The sequence below is a fragment of the Lynx rufus genome, unplaced genomic scaffold, assembly GCF_022079265.1.
Source record: "Lynx rufus isolate CCGP_SWC_20201006 ecotype Redwood Valley unplaced genomic scaffold, mLynRuf1.p SCAF_13, whole genome shotgun sequence".
Taxonomy (NCBI): domain Eukaryota; kingdom Metazoa; phylum Chordata; class Mammalia; order Carnivora; family Felidae; genus Lynx; species Lynx rufus.
Genome location: NW_025814827.1, coordinates 1,752,615 through 1,770,800, shown reverse-complemented (window position 1 = coordinate 1,770,800; position 18,186 = coordinate 1,752,615). Strand labels below are relative to the sequence as shown.

At 41.5% G+C, this 18,186-nt stretch overlaps 1 protein-coding gene across 2 annotated transcripts in view; it reads right to left on the bottom strand.

The window, feature by feature from the left end:
- Window positions 1-7,980: 7,980 nt before the first annotated feature.
- HMG20A (high mobility group 20A) overlaps window positions 7,981-18,186 on the bottom strand; it is a 69,015-nt gene continuing 58,809 nt past the window's right edge. For both annotated transcript variants that reach the window (XM_047074751.1, XM_047074750.1), the window contains 4 exons: window positions 15,537-15,612; window positions 14,612-14,827; window positions 13,780-13,922; window positions 7,981-10,443 (listed from right to left, as the gene is read on the bottom strand). In XM_047074751.1, the coding sequence (XP_046930707.1) occupies window positions 13,786-13,922; window positions 14,612-14,827; window positions 15,537-15,612 (429 nt within the window). In that variant the 3' untranslated portion in view covers window positions 7,981-10,443; window positions 13,780-13,785. The remainder of the gene's footprint in view (window positions 10,444-13,779; window positions 13,923-14,611; window positions 14,828-15,536; window positions 15,613-18,186) is intronic.

Here is an 18,186-nt window from a genome sequence, read left to right as displayed (position 1 = left end):
TAGCATGTTTAGTTGTTGCAATTCACTTGATTGGTCCTGTTATTTTCATCCAGTTCTGAGAAACAATCAGTAAATATACCAATCATACTTGCTATAAACTCAGCCGTGATATACAGACAATATTTCACTGTAAGCCACGTGGATGTTTAGCATCTTTACAGATGCAAAGCTCCCCCTGCAGAAATCCCATGCAAGAAACCTGTACTAGTTAAATGCTCTGAACACCTTTAGAGATACTGCCTGATTTAAGCCAACCAGAAAGTGGCACGTGGGTCCAGATGCTGTTCTGGTGTCATGGGCAGAACAAAAGAATAGTCAAAGTTGATAGGAGGGTCAAGGATCAAAGAGTGAAGTCTTTAGTCAGGATGGTGTGACTTTTTGCCTGTAGAGCAGTGCCAGAATCTGAGAGAAAGGGGCTGACACTAGGGCCTCCTTACGGGTCTTTAGTAAATGTCACCTCAAGTCCAGACCTATCTTTTAAGCTTTAGAATTGTCAATATAAATACTTATTTAACACCTACCCTCCTGCATCTGAACTGAACGTGGCCGCAAAGACCTCTGATTTGTGGACACTCTTGCCTGTTCCAGTCTGCTCCTCCCCCAGGCTTTCCATCCCAAGAAATGGCGCCCCTATGGATCTGTTTGAGATTCCTGCACAGCTGCTCTCTCTCCTCCCTCCTTCCCACCTCTAGCTGTCACTCATCTTGTCCATTCTACTGCCCACTGAGCTTCATGGCATCCTCTCCTCCCATCCCTTCTTTTTTCAAGTCCCATCTTGAGGGTCACTTCCTAGAGAGGCTTTCCCTGACCCCTAAAACAGGTCCCTACTCCCTGCCAGCACACTCTCGAGAACCACCACTCTCTTCCTGCATTTGATCCACGCAGTTAATATCCTACGGACTCAGCTTTTCTTATTCATGTTTCCTCCACTAGACTGTAAGCTCCACAAAAGCAAGAACCATTCTGTTCTGTTGAGCCTGCCCCGGAGGGTAGTAAATATAGGCTGAACTACTTAATGAAATTATACTGCAATCTGGGCAGCTGCTGAGAGGGGGTATGATGCTACTTTAAAGGTTTATGCCTTCCTGATGAACCTGTCTGGCCAGACCCCATGTTACTCCCAAATTCCTCTTTGAGGAGTCCCTCACTGAGGGTTGGGAGAAACCGAGTCAAATTCCCAAATGTCTCTCTAATCTGCTTCTTCACCATTTCTACTACAGACTCTTCTTACTTTTGGCCTGAGTGTTTTAACAGTTTCCTAATCAGCCTCTCTCCTTACTGCTTTGAATTCAGGAGTCCAGCAAGGACTAAGAACTGCAAACATGAACAGGGGGAAATGCTTCTTGACTTTCATAAACCTCTAACTGAAATTGTGCACTTTGATTTTAAATGTGGACAACAAACCCCAGCAGGACCTGTGAGTTTGCCCCCAACAGAATCACATATGTTTTTACATCACATTACAGCTGTTGCAGATATTGAAATACAATTTCTGGCCATTAGTGTTTTAAAGTTACGGTAGTTATTAGAGCTGCTGCTAGATTATGTTATTTAATCCTTTATTAAGAAATACAAATATTCTGGGATGCTTGGGTTGAGCGTCTGGCTTCAGCTCGGATCTCACAGCTCATGAGTTCGAGCCCTGCATCTGGCTCATTGCTGTCAGTGCAGAGCCCGCTTCAGATCCTCTGTTTCCCCACACCTCTGCTTCTACCCCACTCATACTCTCTCTCTCTGTCTCAAAAATAAATAAACATTAAAAAAAGAAATACAAATATTCCTATGTAACTCATTTTTAATATTCTGACAGCTAGATTTCAATATAGTTAATTTCCTTAGTAATCCTATGTATTTCAGCTTCTGCACTTAAAAACACTATTTTGAGAAGCATTCACAGCCTTCACAAGATTGCCAAAAGGGTTTGTGGCAGGGTCACCTGGGTGCTTCAGTTGGTTAAGTGTCTGACTTCGGCTCAGGTCATGATCTCACGGTTTGTGGGCTTCAGCCCCAGGTCAGGCTTTACACGAACAGCTAGGAGCCTGGAGCCTGTTTCGGATTCTTTGTTTCCCCCTGTCTCTCTGCCCCTCCCTAGACTGTGCTCTCTCTTTCTCAAAAATTAATAAACTTAAAAAACTTTCCATTTTTATTTATTTTTTAAATCAATACCCTGGATTTGTGTTCCAAGAATTACTTGAGTACAGCAAAAATGCACTCATAGCTCCAGTTCTATTTTTAGCTTTTTTTAAAGAACTACAGCTGACCCTTGAACAATGTCAGGGGTTAGAGGCACCCTCCCCGCGCCCCCCCCCCCCCCCCCCGCGCCACCCCTGTGCAGTTGAAAATCCACTGTGACTTCCCAAAAACTTTACTGATAGCCTACTATTAGCCTACTGGAAGCCTTACCGATAACACAAATAGTCAATTAACACATTTTGTATGTTATATATAATATACACTATACTGTTATAATCAAGTAAGCCAGAGAAAAGAAAATGTTAAGAAAATCATAAGGAAGAGAAAATACATTTACTGTACTGTACTGTATTTATTGAAAAAAATCCACACAGTTCAAACCTATGTTGTTCAAGGGTCAATTGTACTTTCTATTTATTTATCTATCTATTTATTTATTTCTAATGCTTATTTGAGAGAGATAACACGAGTGGGGGAGGGGCAGAGAGAGGGGGGCACAAAGGATCTGAAGCACAGAGTCCAGTGTGGGGCTCAAACTCACAGAAACCGTGAGATCATGACCTGAGCTAAACCAACTGAGCTTAACCAACTGAGCCACCCAGGTGGCCCTCTATTTTTTTAAAGTTTATTTATTTATTTATTTATTTAGAGAAAGAGAGAGAGAACACTCAGGGGAGGGGCAGAGAGAGAGGGAGAGAGAATCTCAAGCAGTCTCCGCACTGCCTGTGCAGAGCCCCGTGTGGGGCTTGAACTCACAAACTATGAGATCATGACCTGAGCTGAAATCAAGAGTCAGATGCTTAACCAACGGAGCCACCCAGGTGCCCCTCAACTGTACTTTCTTTAAGGCCTACCTCAAAATGTTATCTTGGTAAAGTTTTTTGTCCTCTTCCAAGCACAACCATTGAATCCTTCCTTTATATATTCCAGAACAGTTTGCTTACAGCCATTTGATAATTTCTCAGATCCTCTTGTAGTTAGCTTGGTGTTTACTCTTTGTTATATCGTGAAGTTCTTGAGGAGATGAAAGTCCTCAACTTTATAGCCAAAACACATAGTATATACTTGGAAAATGTTCGAATGAATGACTATACTTAAAATATTTGTTTTCCCTTGGGGCGCCTGGGTGGTTCAGTCGGTTAAACGTCTGATTTCGGCTCAGGTCATTATCTCATGGTCCGTGAGTTTGAGCCCCGCGTTGGGCTCTGTGCTGACAGCTCAGAGCCTGGAGTCTGCTTCAGATTCTGTGTCTCCCTCTTTCTGCTCCTCCCCCGCTAGTGCTCTCTTTCTCTCTCTCTCCTTCAAAAATAAATAAAAACATTAAAAAATATATATTTGTTTTCCCGAGGGATGAGTAAAATCCGTAAGGACCACACCAGTTTGTCCTTAAAAACAAGAACTTCTTTTGATAAATTAAGTCCAGTTAAAAAATCCAGCAGCCCCAAGAACAATAGATTATCATCTTACATTCCACTGCCTGGACCCAGCTGCCTTTAGTTAATTTCTATCCTTGAAGATAGCAAAGCACCCCCGGCAGGAACCCATTTGCCGAGTCCATAAACCTTTTGGCTGTATCACTGATGTCTTCTCACATTACCCCTCTTTGAATGATGCCAAATATGCATCGGCCAAGTCTCTTTCAAGCAGACGCTTTCCATTACTTGCCCCAGGATTTTCTAACCATCAGGTTATGGTATGATTTTTATATCCCAGAACATTCAGCTACTTTACGCCAAACTTTAACAAATGCAAATGCAAGGTTTGAAAAATTCTTTTCCTAAGGAGCTTGAAGAATTAAAAAGGAGACCACTCCTTAATTTCATAGTTCAACAGCTTGAGTGGATCTTCGTGTGTGTGTGTGCACTGAAGCTGGAAGGAATGTTAGCAAACACTGATCTGAAGTTAGAATCTGAAGGAACCACAGACTTTTAAGAGCTGAAAGGAAATTTTTAATGGATAGCAGAGAGATGTAAGTGTCTTGCACAGGGTCTAATCTGCTGGTTGACTCTCACATTTAGCAGGTCCTACACAGAACTTTTGCTTTCTCCTCCATGATGTTCAATCCTTATGTCTTAGGCAATGGCACTTCTATTCACTACCCAGTTGCTCAAGCCAAAAAAATCTAGGCAGTTATTCTTTTTTTTTTTTTTTTAAAGTTTATGTATATATTTTGAGAGAAAGAGATTGCATGTGGGCAGGGGAGGGGCAGAAAGAGGGAGAGAAAGAGTCCCAAGCAAACTCCGCGCTATCAGTGCAGAGCCTGACTTGGAGCTTGAACTCAGGAACTGTGAGACCATTACTGAGCCGAAATTAAGAGTCAGACGCTTAACTCACTGACCCATCCAGGTGCCCCCATCTGCTCTTTTCTGCTCTCTAGGCCAAGCTATTGTCACTTCTCCCCTGGATTCCTGTGCCAATCTTCTGATTGGTCTGATTCTTCTCTTGCCTCCCCAGTTCTGTACACAGCAGCCAGAATGATGCTTGAACAATATAAATCAGGTCTGTCACTTACTTGTGTAGAGCTCTCTTCACACTACACTTAGAATACAATTTAAACTCTTTAGCACACCTTACAAGGCTCTAACATGATCTCATTATTGCCTACTAGGCAACTTCAAAGCCACTCCACCTCTCATTTACTCCGTTTCAGCCTTATGGGTTTCCTCCTTGAAATCCTAGAGCTCATCCCTGACTCAGGACTTTGGCCTTTCTATTCCCTAAATCCTTACAGGGCTGGCTGTTTGGAATCAACCTGGTCTGTCTTGAAACTTTCTTTTTTCACAGAATCCTTTCCTCTATCTTAGTTTGTAGCATTTCACCTTGTCTTGGCAACTAGCTGAGGGGAGTCTGTTAGGTTATTTGTTTATAGTCTCTTTCCCCCCAGCAGGATATAAACTCCATGGGGACAGGGACCTAGGATATCTCCTGACACAAGAAAGACATTCAACAAACTTTGGATGATTCGGTCTAGTTCTCGTTCTCAGCCCCACCATGCTATGCTGCTGCTTTGAACTCATGGCAGTCTCCTTAAATACCTCTAAGACAGTCTGGCTACAGAAGAAAGTGGGGTCAGAACTATCTGAGTATGAATCCTTTCTCTCTTCCCAGGTGTACAACTGTGCAAACTGCTTATCATCTTTGAGTCTTAATTTGCTTACCTGCAAAGTGGGTACAGTAGTCCTACTCTATAAGGTTGTGGGAAGAATTCAATGACATAATTTATACAAAAGGCAGAGCAGAGTGTTTGGTCTATGGTATGTTCAGTTGTTCTCATTTCCCTGGAGTCTTTCACAAAATATTATAGTTAACATGTAGGTGTTTATTCTGTGATAGGTACTAAGAGTTTTACATGGATTAACTAATTTAACCCGTATAAAATCTACACAGAAGAAACTATAAATATCCCTGTGTAACAGATGAGAAAACCGACTGGTTTAAGCAACTTGCCTAAAGTTACACAGTAGAAAACTGCAAAGCTCAGGAAACGGGAACCCAGCAATTCCGTCCAATTTCAGACGCAGTGAAACTGTCACGGACTGTCTTCATTTTGACTCCTCGGAAAGAAACATATTATACATTCTAACCTAGCACATGTGTATAAACTAAAAGGGGGAAAAAGTTTCACAAAATAGTACTTACCTTACTATATGTAGTGCATTCTGACAGTTTCTCTTCATTTTATTAAAAAAAAAATGCTTTTAACCAACTTGATTTAATGGCCTATTAAGTTGAAAGCACACTTTCAAAACCATTCATTGAAGTTACGATTAATCCAACTACTCTTATTTTCAGCTATCTCAAACTCTACTAGAAAAACTCTGATGGTTATCAGTTGGACTTTTATATTTCATTTATGTTTCAGATAAAGGCTTTATTAGTGAAGATGCTGATCCCTCAAGACTCAGATCTATTCCCATTGCCAACCCTCTTGCTATCACAGAAAAACCATCTCATCAGGTGAGATCAAGCAATTCTTTTACTCTCCAAAAATTATTTACCTCTATTAAAGCTCTTAATACAAGGTGCCCCATTAGAATTATTTATGCACAGTTTCTCTCTGTGGACACACATTCCCATAAAAACTAAACTGAAATGGTTTCTGGATGAGGGGATGACTGGACAGGAACATTTCACCTGCTCCAACTCTCAATCTTTATCCCTTTATGAGCTGCCATGTGAGCTAGTGTTTATTTCTACAGATACTGTGAAGCATATTTCTTAAGGGCAGGCTATGTGTCAAAAGGCAAATAAATGAAACAAAGAAAAAGCCCTTGCCTTGGAACTCTCAGTTGCAAGGCAGGAAATTCTTTCAGAGGGCAGGAAGTAGCTGTGAGCTTTTCCGCCAAGTAATGCTTCAATTTCCCCTCCTTTAGGAAAAGATTATCCTGGTGTTGTTTTAATCCAGCAGATGCTGCAGTTAGAGAAAGGGAACAAACAACTGGGGGAAATATTACCACCTGTTTATGTTGACTTTTACCAAAGAGGACTGGCTGCCAGCTGTGGAAGGCTAAGGGAGAAAGAAGCTAAGGTGGGAATAGGAAAGGCTAACTCAGACTGTAGTTAGTTTTCAGGTTTTTGGCTGTGTAGTGGGGGGAAAAAAGTCCCTAGGAAGTATACATGGCCATTCTCAGATGGCCAAGAGGCAAAGGCAATGTAATGCATCTTGCTCACTAATAGAGCAGGGCTGGCTTTAGAGTTTTAGAACATGCATGGAATAACACCTGCTAGTTGCTTACTCTGTATTCATTTTCTTCTTTAAGTGACTAAAACTCATGTATCATCGGGGGAAGTACTGTCCAAGGAAAGATGACATTTCTTGGCCTCCTTTATAGTTCGATGCTGTCATGTGACTGAGTTCTGGAAATGTTGAGTGTGATTTCCAGGAAGACTCTTTAAAGGGTGCTGACTCAGCTGGGTTTGCCCACTTTGCCCTTGCCCTCTTCTCTTCTTCATGCTGCCAGGAATTTCAAATGATGGCTGATTGTCAAGTGGCTGTTTTGGACCACAAGGTGACCCTGAGAAAGGAACCATGTTGTGGTGCGGACAGGAGCCATCATCATGGTCTGGGACTGTCAACCTTTGGAATACTTTTCCATGAGAGAGACACATTTCTTGTTCAAGTTTCTGCTTATGTGAGCTTAAGTGCACGGTCAAGCCCAATCCTAACTGAGTTACCTCAAGAATTCTTGGCACTCATGTAACAAAATCTTCCTGTCCTCCAAAGCATGGACAATTCTGTTCCCTAATTCCGTCTTTCTAACAACAGTGTAAGAGAGCTGTGAGGCATGTGTTCCGTCAGAAGAGGAAACTCGGGCTGGGAAAAAGCAAATCCTACCCAATACGACACAACTGGCTACTTGGAAGAGTAGCAGGCTTTGAAAACCAGGTTACCTCATCCTTAGGATTTTAAAAGCATGGTGGAAATGGGTGACAGATTTCCTTTAAAAATGATTTTGATTGGTTAAGGAGTGGTTATTTTTAAAAGCAAGCATCTAAGGATAACTCCTCTCTTCTGTCAAAAGGGAGAACATCAGACTTCTTTCAAGTTGCCTCCAGAATACTACTGCTACATTAACATGAATTACAACTCACTGTATTGTTATACATACATTAAAAGAGTTGAACTCTAAGACACATTTTGAATAAGCAATTAGTAAAATGAATGTGTTAATGCTTTAAAAGCATAACAGTCTTGATGATTAACGTAGAGTTGACACAGTCTTTAAGATGAAAAGGCGGAGGTAGGTCTTTTTTTCATCACAATGCAGGGAAAACGGAATGAGGTGATGGATTCCACGTAGAAAAGTTTTAATGAGGCAAGTGTCAAGCAAGCATATCAACTTCTTCAAAAACAAAGAAAATCTAAAAGTTTAATTACAAAAACACTTGTACAGAAAACTTGGCATTTTAACAGTTCCAAACACATGTACACAATTTTTTTTTTTTAAATTTAATGTTGTCAGAAATAAAACACTTTGTCTTAACTTTCCTCAGCTGCTCCTTGGGTTTTAATTAAAGAAAAAAAGAAATGTGTAACACTGAATAGGCCACAACTAATTTCTTGAGAAGAACATGTAAGTGTGCAGGAATAGCTACTGGTTTATTGGGAAACATGAATTAGGTACCGCGTTAGTCTGTAACCTCATTCACCCCCTCCTGGGGGGGGGGTAACACAGACCTGCTTTACAGAGTCTGACAGTTTTGTGGCAGCTGAATCCCGGCCACCAGAGTCAGGTGTGTAGATACCGAGACAGCCGGGATTTCAAAAGCAGGTTGTGTATTTTGTGACAATGGTTTTAGACTGTAGTTCTCTCCCAAGATCTGGGACATTCCTGAATATGCAAAGGTTTCAAATCAATGTCAGATGTCCTATCTACAGTCAGGAGAATGATGATCTTTGAACCAATCTTTGGACCAAGGTGCAGTCTTTCCGGTCAACAGCACTGCTAACAAAGGTGCACAAAACTGACACAAAGGAGAAAGAGACAAGTATCAGGAGGAAAGAAGAAAGGAGACAAAGTGTCTGGCAGAAGGCAAGCGCAAACTTCCAGAACTGGCTTGGCTGTCCTTCTGCCACACACAAGGTGTTCTAGCTTGGACTGAGCAGGCGAGGAGTCTGAGAGAAGTGACAGGAACAGCAGGCGAGGGCAGAAAAACAGGAAAATACAGAAAAGCAAGCTAGGTTTATAGCAACAAGGAACGATGGGCTCTTATTCTAGGAAGTTGTCAAGTGGTTGTATGTAGGCTTCAGTGCACGGAAATTTGATGTGTGCTCACATAACATTTTGCAAAAAGGTTGCTTTTGTTGTTATTTTCTTTCCTTTGGGCTAATAAAGAAATCAGGTAAGGAGATGCTGAGAAGACAGGATGGGGCAGCAACTCGACAGGGGGTTTCTGGCTTGCACCCTGGCTTATGAGCAGATTGTGAGGGGGACACATTTCCACCTGCTTCAGTGGCACGGTGCCTAGACAATGGGCTCAGCATGCCCCACTTTGGTTCCAAAGATCTCAGCTGCAACTGTCAGCCTTGTGCTCTAGAGCATCAAAACAAAACAAAACAAAACCAAACCCTGAGGTGAGAATCAGAAACCTCTCTCCCCTTGTGGTGTTAAAAAAATCACTTACTGAGAGGGGAAAAGGAAGGGAAGCCTGTCCTTTTGACATAGATTTTGCAGTTGTGGCTACAGAGGAAAGACAAATTCCTCTGTGCCCTTGTTTGTCAGCTCAAGAGACTATTTTGAACATTTCCACCTATCCCCACCGGAGCATCAGTACACCTAAAGCAGACAGGGATTCCCTCAGTTTTCCCTCATGATAGACTTTGGGTTTTTTTTTTTTTTTCCCCCTTTTCTCCAATCCCAAATCAGAAACGACTTTCCCCATTCTCTCCTGTTTACCAGTGACCTTTTCCTCAGCGAAAATGCTCCACAAGACACTGCCAACAGATGGGAACAGAAGAGCCTTGCTGGGGCTGGGACACCGTGTATGTGCAGGAGCAATGCTTAGAAAACAGCAGGCAGTACCAAGGAGGAAGGAAAGAGCATTCTCCTTCAGGGCAGCAATCACAAAGCCTCGATGAGGGCTGGCACCCACTGAGCGCCATGTGGGGTAAGAAACACAGCCTGCTCCACAGGACACTGTCAACAAGAAGCTCCTTTCTGTGGAGTCACAGCAGGACAATGATGGGAGAAGCCTGGGCCTGTCCAATGAGAGAAACTCTCCTTCAGAGCCAGCTGAGCAACAAAGCCCAGAGGTCAGAAAATGGAGATGTATAACTTGGTGGGGGTGAAGGAAATAAAAAATAACCCCCAAAGGCATTACAAAAAAAAAGTGACAGCTAGGTAAGAAAACTGGAGCCACAGATAAAAGGGTCCCATCTGAAGGGGAACAATGAGAAGGTTTCCTTTCTGCTGCAGAAGATGTCAGTGTCAGGGTTGCCCGGTCAGCAGAATATTCGCAGACCCACTTGATCAGAAATGCAGATGACAGGAAACCGAAGACTTGGGAGAGCGGCTGTACGCTTTCAAAGCTGCACAAGGCCGGTTCCACAGGAAGAGTGCATCCATGTTCCTCTGGCTGCTCCCTCACATGGCTTCCCGGGGTGAAGGCATTTAGCTCCTAACTGACAGTTCTTCCCCAAGCAGAGCAATCTGTGCCCCCTCTCTGCCTCCGCTCAGTTCAAATTTCCATGGATGGCTTCTCATTCCTCACAAGTAAAACCACTCACAGAACACCACGGAGCTCTAAGACCTGTAGAACCAGAGGGAGAAAACAATGAAGATACCGAAAAGGTGAGCACTGATCAGAAAGGGTTAGAGCTATGGGTTAGAAAAAAACAAATACTCTCTTCTATTTTGGGGAGGGCTATGGCGAGGAGCAGGGTTCGGGTAAACAAGAGTGCATGAAGCTGCAAGCAGACAACCTCCCTGAGATGTCTGAGATCACATTTCAATGAAGAACATGGTTCAGTTCCAGTTCAGCAACAGTGGGGAGGTAGGAAAATCGTCAGCTGAACACAGAAAAGCGACTATTGGGGCCAAATCTGATGATGGAAAATTAGTACTCCATTTTAGACCAAAGAATGTATAATCAATCAAAACCAATTTTCTTCAAGTATAAATCTAAAAACTTCGGCATATATATAGCAATGTATTGTGTGCACAGGATCAATAAATTTTCTTACATTGCTAAAAATGCAATTGCGTAAGAAAGGGCTTTTTTTCCTTCAATTCCTCAAAGAGCCAAACATTTTTCATTTGGTTAAACTGAAATCAAGCAACATATGGATTTTGACAGCTTATGTAACATGGTCACCTCTCAATGTGAAACTGCCCCCATGGTTTCCTCCCAGCCCTACTTTTTTTCTAGGTTAGATACAGAGAAAGGTGACAACTAGGGCAAGTCTTCCACTATATGTCCATAAAAATAATTTTTAAATGGGCTGACCAAATTTTTATAACATTTAATCACTGGATTGTAAGTTTTTCTATTTACCTCCTATTTATCTTAACACTTGTATTCCAAGGTTTTTGGTGCCTTCCCCTTATACCTGCCCCCATCTCCTTATAGCAATGTTTTAGAAACCCCACTGAACTAGAATTTGGGTATACGTGTTCTAGTCCTGGATTCTGCACTCTTCTACTTAGGTATTTTCAGGCAAGAAATTTCACCTCTCTGTGACTCAGTTTCTTCCTATGTAAAATGTTGGGATTTCTAAAGGTCCCTCCCAGCTCGAATATGCTCTTCTAAAACTGTAGAACACTGGCTTCCCATCACTCACTGGCTCCTAACAGTGGATGAAACCTTTGCCAAGCTCATGTCAGAGTAATTAATTGCACCACGAATGCTGGGGACATCAGGCCTAGCTGTCTGTACATATCTGTATAATGAGGCCAAGCTAGTATTAATCACAGTCTTTATAATTGTTTCATTTGACAGTTTTGAGGGGCGTGGGGAACTATCTACTCTTAGTTAGGTTTGCATGGCTGGATTGTAAGAATCCGTAGTAATAAAATGGTTCGTATTTCAGGTACATTCTAGGTTTTCAAAGATACCTCAGAGAATGGATACTACAGTTTAAACTATCCTCAGGATGGGTAAGGCTTTACGAGAGTCTTCTCACTGGCAAAATGCTCAAAACAGAAAACACTTTTGGCTCAAAACTTGCAATAAATGCCCTATACCTACGTGAGGAGACACCACGTTATCAATCACTGTGTTCTTTCACAGTCTTCCACACTGTTTGTCCCGGCTCTCTCTTTTCAAGCCTACAAGAGTGCTAATTGAAAACACTGTGTGAAAATGAGAAGGATGATGAGCTCCAGAAAATCCCAGGCCTAGATTTACAAGCTGTTCCCTTCGCAAACAGCAGCAGTAATGCCACTTCTTTATTCTGTAGGGAGTCCAGTCATCTCTTAGAAGTATGGTCGGTTCCATCTGGCTACACACTAGACGGTAATCCAGGACGGTAATCCTTTCCCCATCAGGGCACAGGAGAGGCTAACATATCACGCATTGTCTCACACAGTTACCATCCAATGGCATGGCCGAGGAGGATAGAGACTACTGCTTTTGTCTCTGCTAGCAGATGTTGCCTCATTAGACAAGAATCATGGGTTTTATTAATTATTTATTCTTATACATTTTGCTCAAGGCCCAAACCGTGCTACAATATGAACGTGTGTATGAGTGTGCTCACGTACCTGCAGGACAAATAAATAAAGATTCAAAACCATGACTGGCCAGTGTAAGAAGCCTATCCTGCTGTCCCCTCTTGTTTTTGGATCCATATATGGCCACCTCATCATCATATGGGGCTAGGATTTCCACAGTTTCTACGTTTGCAGGAATGGGCCTGCAGACCAAAGGGTTGTCAATTCTGTGGGATGGCACACTACAGGGCACCCTAGCTCTAGGAATTTAAGTGAACACCTACGAGTTCTATTTAAGAAATGACAGCTGATGACTGACCATTCATACCAAAAAGTTTATACGGACAGACTTTCTGGAAATGTATTTTTTTCTTTTCTTCTCTAAGAGGAACTACTACTAGTCATTTGTTGAATATATTTTTAAAGGGCTTATTTTCTCTCTCCTCTCTTTTTTGCTTATTGAGAGTTTAGTTTTTAAATCTACTTAAAGTCTTTTTATTTTCTTATTTTATTTAAGTAATCTCAACACCCAATGTGGGGCTGGAACTCACAATTCTGAGATCAAGATTCAAGTGCTTTTCTAACTGAGCCAGCCAGGCGCCCCCCTGCCCCACCCCTGCCTTTAAACTCTAAATCTGTTTAGGGGCACCTGGGTGGCTCAGTCAGTTAAGCGTCCGACTTCGCCTCAGGTCATGATCTCACAGTTCGTGAGTTCAAGCCCCGTGTTGGGCTCTGTGCTGACAGCTCAGAGCCTGGAGCCTGCTTCAGATTCTGTGTCTCCCCCTCTCTCTCTGCTCCTCCCCTGCTCACACTCTGTTTCTCTCTCTCTCAAAAATAAATAAACATTAAAAAAAAATTTTTAAACTCTAAATCTATTTAAACAGGGCAATAGCTGTTTCACTGTAGGGATAGTTCATATTAACATTTAACATACAAATAGTTACTCTGATATTGAGTGGTGAATAAAAAGCTTCTTATTCATCTAGATTTTATATACATACAATGTCTCAGTGATTGCTGTTGTACGTTATCATTAGTATTTTCCAGGGAAAAGGAAGTTTAACAATTAAGTGACATTTATTTTGTTTTAAGTGCTGTTTTGGGGGGTGATTTCCTCTAAGCTTCCCATTCTCTCTTCAAAACACTTTGAGAAACTGACACTGGAGAATACAGCTAATAACTGACAAAGCTGGAATGGAGGTTCAACCACAAAAAATCATGCTCTTTCCATTAACCACGCTGAGGCATGCATGAGAAAAAACTCTTTTCTAACATTATTTATTACATTGAGTAATCATGTAACAGTGATTTTAATCAAGTCTCCAATTCATTTATTTGATGTAATGCCAGGGTTTTAGTAGTACTGAGAAAGTCTACTGCCTTCTTATTTTTGATGACGGGTTGGCACATACATATCGCATCAGTGAGCACTCACCATTCCCTAACGATCAAGCCTGTTCACAACTTCTCGAACTGTAGCTATGAAGTTTTCATTGTCTTGGGGATTAGCTAAAATAATACTGTGCAGTCTGTTCATATATGAGTCAATGGTGTCCACTGTAGGTGTCTCTCCACTTCCTGAAGTGAGATAAGAAGAGAAAGTAGGAAAATCCTCCCTATTCAGTTCAACCATAACACAGTTAAGTGACTCCAAGTTAAGGCAACTATGACTCTAATGTGGTCCACTCCACAGACCAGGTTTTCATTTCAGATGAGACTTTTAGACCTCAAAGAAATGAAATTAATCCACAGAGATTGAATAAAACGATGGGCTATATAATTGCTATACAGTACATAGGAGTAGCTGCATATAACAAAATGTTAGAGACTCCCTGCTTTCTGCTGCAATTATCCTTAACATGAACGAGTATATAAAATATACTAGTGTTTGTTTTTATCTTCCTTCCCATTAAAACAGAATTACAAAGCAAACAAACATATATAAGAAAAATGCCCTACTCAGGATTTATTACTCAGTTTCCATTATTCTGAATATCAAGTTAAGCTTAACAGAAAGGAAAGTAAATTATATAAAATGTAACTGGAGAAAAATTTAAATGACCAGAGAGTCTAAAATTGTGGATGATCGTAGCCAATATGGAGATACTATTACGTGACCCCCCAGAAAACGCTGAGGGAGGAAAACCCTTATTTTACTGATTTTCCTCTTGGTGGGGAGACTTCAGCCTTACCCCACCACTACCAACACAAATAGCAGCTGCTCCCTTGCCCCCACCACCAAAGTGCTCGGTGAAGTGTGATATTACCAGGCAAGGGCATGCTGGCAAAGCTGCTGGTCAACACCTGCCGCAGGGTCTCCAGGTGCTGCTGTAAGACCGTGTTGCGGCTCCGCTCCTGGATCACATCCACCTCCAGCTTCTCCACTGCTGTGCGCATGCTCTCCACGTGCTTTTGCAGGGCTGCATTCCTCTCCTCAAACTCCATGTTGGATTTGCGAAGCTGGCGGAGCTCTGCCTCCCGGGCTGAGGACACACCCCCGCGCAGAACACAAGTAGCACTAGGAGTCTCGGAGGATTCCCAAAGACTCTTACAAGGAAGTTCTGCTTAGCTGTCTCTAATTAGCTACCCCACCTCATTTCCCTAGTCTCATTATAGCCTTCCAGATAGCAATTTCAGCAATAAAATGCCTGGGTCCCCAGAGCTATTTTAATTCTTAAAGCTGGTCATATTCCTACTTAAAATTGCAAGGAACAGTAGCAATTCTTGGTATTTCAATGTTTGTTTTGTTTTTTAAAACTATGCAATGAGAAGCCTGAAGGGCTTCGCAAGGGGATCCTGGGAGACTGATGCAAGCACAGCTGTGGGTCTTCATCTTTCCTGCAATGGGGTCAGCTTTGCTCTTACTCATTTTATATTCTGGATGCCCATATAAGCTTTTATTATACAAAGGGTTTTGGGCTAAGAGTTTGAAAGCAACTGAATTAGTGATGCATATTTATTTCCTTTGATCCAGAAACTAAAGTAGCTTTAACAAAACTGGTCTAGCTTTCATTCACTGGTTTGTGAGTAGCTACCTTTGCTAGAGAGTGGGAAAAAAAGTAGCTTTCTTCTTCCAGACTAGCCCTAGGGTGGAGAATATCACTACCATTGCTTTTGAGCAATGAATCCCTCCTGAGAATGAAATCCCCTGTGACAAATCTGAGGAATACAAAACGATACTTTAGTAATTACCTTTGCTGTGGTTCAGGAATTCCTCTGTAAATATAGGAATGTCAAAAACAGACCGTTCCTTTACTTCTGTTTCTTTCTGTAAATCAAGAGTAACAAAACAGTTCTTTTTTCCCCCCTTCTCTTCTTGAAGTATAGTTGACACACAATGTTACATTAATTTTAGGTGTACAGTGTAGTGATTCCATAAGTCTATACATTATGCTGTGCTCAGCACAAGTGTAGTTACCATCCGTCACCATACAATGCCATTACAAAACCACTGCTATACCTTTTATACCAGTGACTTACTTTTTCTAGAACTGGAAGACTACCTCCCACTCCCCTTCACCCATTTTGACTATCCTAACATCCCTCCCCTCTGGCAATCATCAGTTTATTCTCTGTACTTATGGGCCAGTTACTGCTTTTTGTTTGTCTATTTATTCACTTGTGTTGTTTTGTTTTGAGAGGGAGAGAACAAGGTCAGGGGAGAGGGGAGGAGGGAGAGAGGGGCAAAGGCAGAGAGAGGGAGAGGGAGAGACAGAGAGGGATAGAGGGAAAGAGGGGGAGAGGGGGAGAGAGAGAGGGAGAGAGGGAGGGAGAGAGGGAGGGGGAGAGGGAGAGAGAGAGAAAGAGAGAGGGAGAGAGAGAGAGAGAGAGAGAGATTGAGAGAGAGAAAGAGGAAGGAATCTTAAGCTGGCTCCACGCTGAGTGTGGAGCCCTACATGGGGCTTGATTTCACGACCATGAGATCATGACCTGAGCCGAAATCAAGAGTCAGACGCTTAACCAATTGAGCCATCCAGATGCTCCCATTTTTTTCCGATTACACATGTAAATGAAATCATGTGGTATTTGTCTTTCTTTGACTTGTTTTACTTAGCATAATACTCTCTAGGCCTAACCATGGCAAAATTGCATTATTATTTTATGGCTAAGTAATATTCCACTGTGTGTTACGTGCGTGTGTGTTTAAATAGGTAAGGCCTGAAGGCCATGTCTTCCTTAAAGAAACAGTAGGGTGAGCAAGGATCAGTCCAAGTGAAGGTGTGAGGGAAATTCCACCTTTTCACTGGAATCACCTTTCATAGAGCTCAAGCAGGTTAAATATTTAGTTCTCTCAGGTGTACAATTGCTGTGCAATGAGAAATCTTAAAAAAAACCTACATAAGTTTCTCTAATGGAGAATTTGGAAGCCATTTCTGAGTTCTGTGCTTTGAATAGTCAACAGTATACAAGTATTGAGGTAGGAATAGAGAATGGGAATTTCCACATGTTTTTTCAGTGGCTTCTGTTGGTTATCCATGTAAAATGCTCTGAGATAGGGCTGTCTGTTCTAAGTTTGCCAAATGGACAATAAGAACTTTCAGCAGAGATCTGCCAATCATGAGCAATAATAATGGCATGCTATTAGTACCACCACTTTACTCATTTATAGGCGCAGCCTATAGTTGGGGATCTTTTACACTTTCTTCAAACACAGGAAAGACAAAAACAAAAACAAAATCAAGAAGTCAGAAATAACTAGCCTCTAAAACTGAGAAAATTCAGGATTATGTGTGATAGAAAAGAATAACAAAGCCTAAAATTAACTTGCCAATTTGGTGAATTTAAAAATAAAGTTTAAAAATAAAGGTCTCACAAAACTACTGCAAAATATATTCCACAGTGACCCTTAAGAATAAAGCCAATTTCAAGATGCCTTGGCTGGAATTTCTACAATGAATTTGAAGTTGAAAGGATTAGGAATATAGATTATAAGTGTATTGGCACAATGTTTAAAATCTTACATAAAAAAAAAAATCTTACATAAGATGGTAAAGACAACAGTGGGAAATGAGTACTGAAGAATTGCTAGTGAGATCTGAAGATTCCAAAATCTTTATAACATAAAGAACGGTAAAAAAAAAACAACAAAAAAACAAAACATTCCTACAAAAACATGTTTAAAGCCAGAGATAGAATGCATCTTTCCTAACTCTTGCCACTAGCCTTTTATTATCTTTGAACACAAATATGATTGGTGCCCAGTAAAAAGCTAAGCAGTTAACAGTCTGTGAGGGAATTCTGACAACCAAGCTTCCATTTTCATTTGGGCATCTGCCTTGTAAGGGGGCTGGGTTGTATGAACAGCCTGCCAATGGCAGCTGATCAAGAGAGACATCTAAGATGTTAAGTCTGAAAAACTATGTATTTACCTGAAGAAACTTTCCGAGCACTTAATTTTTACCTTTATCTCTTAAAGAAGGCAAGCAAAGTTTCCCAGATCAATTTAAAAATAAGCAACAAAATTATCAGTGAAAGCCCCAATTTCAACATGCAAAGCTCTACCTTGGGCCAGTTCTTGGTGGTTTCTAGGAGAACTAATGCATGGGCAAGAAGAGTTGGTGCCAGAAAGGATCCTAGACATATTTCATAGTGGCTTTCTCAGGACTCTGCTGGCTTACCTATGCTCTAACTCTGTTGCTGGGTTGCTATAGGAAAATAGAAAACTTATGACATACAATTTGAACATGAACAAGGTGTAACAGATACAAGTCCACAAATGACTTCGTATAGTCTTATGACTTTATCATGCTACCTTGCTCAGTCTCCTACTTAACTTTACAGGTTCATATGAGATCAGTCACCTAGTCACAGGTCTAAGTATCTGCTAGTTAGGTAGGGAGGG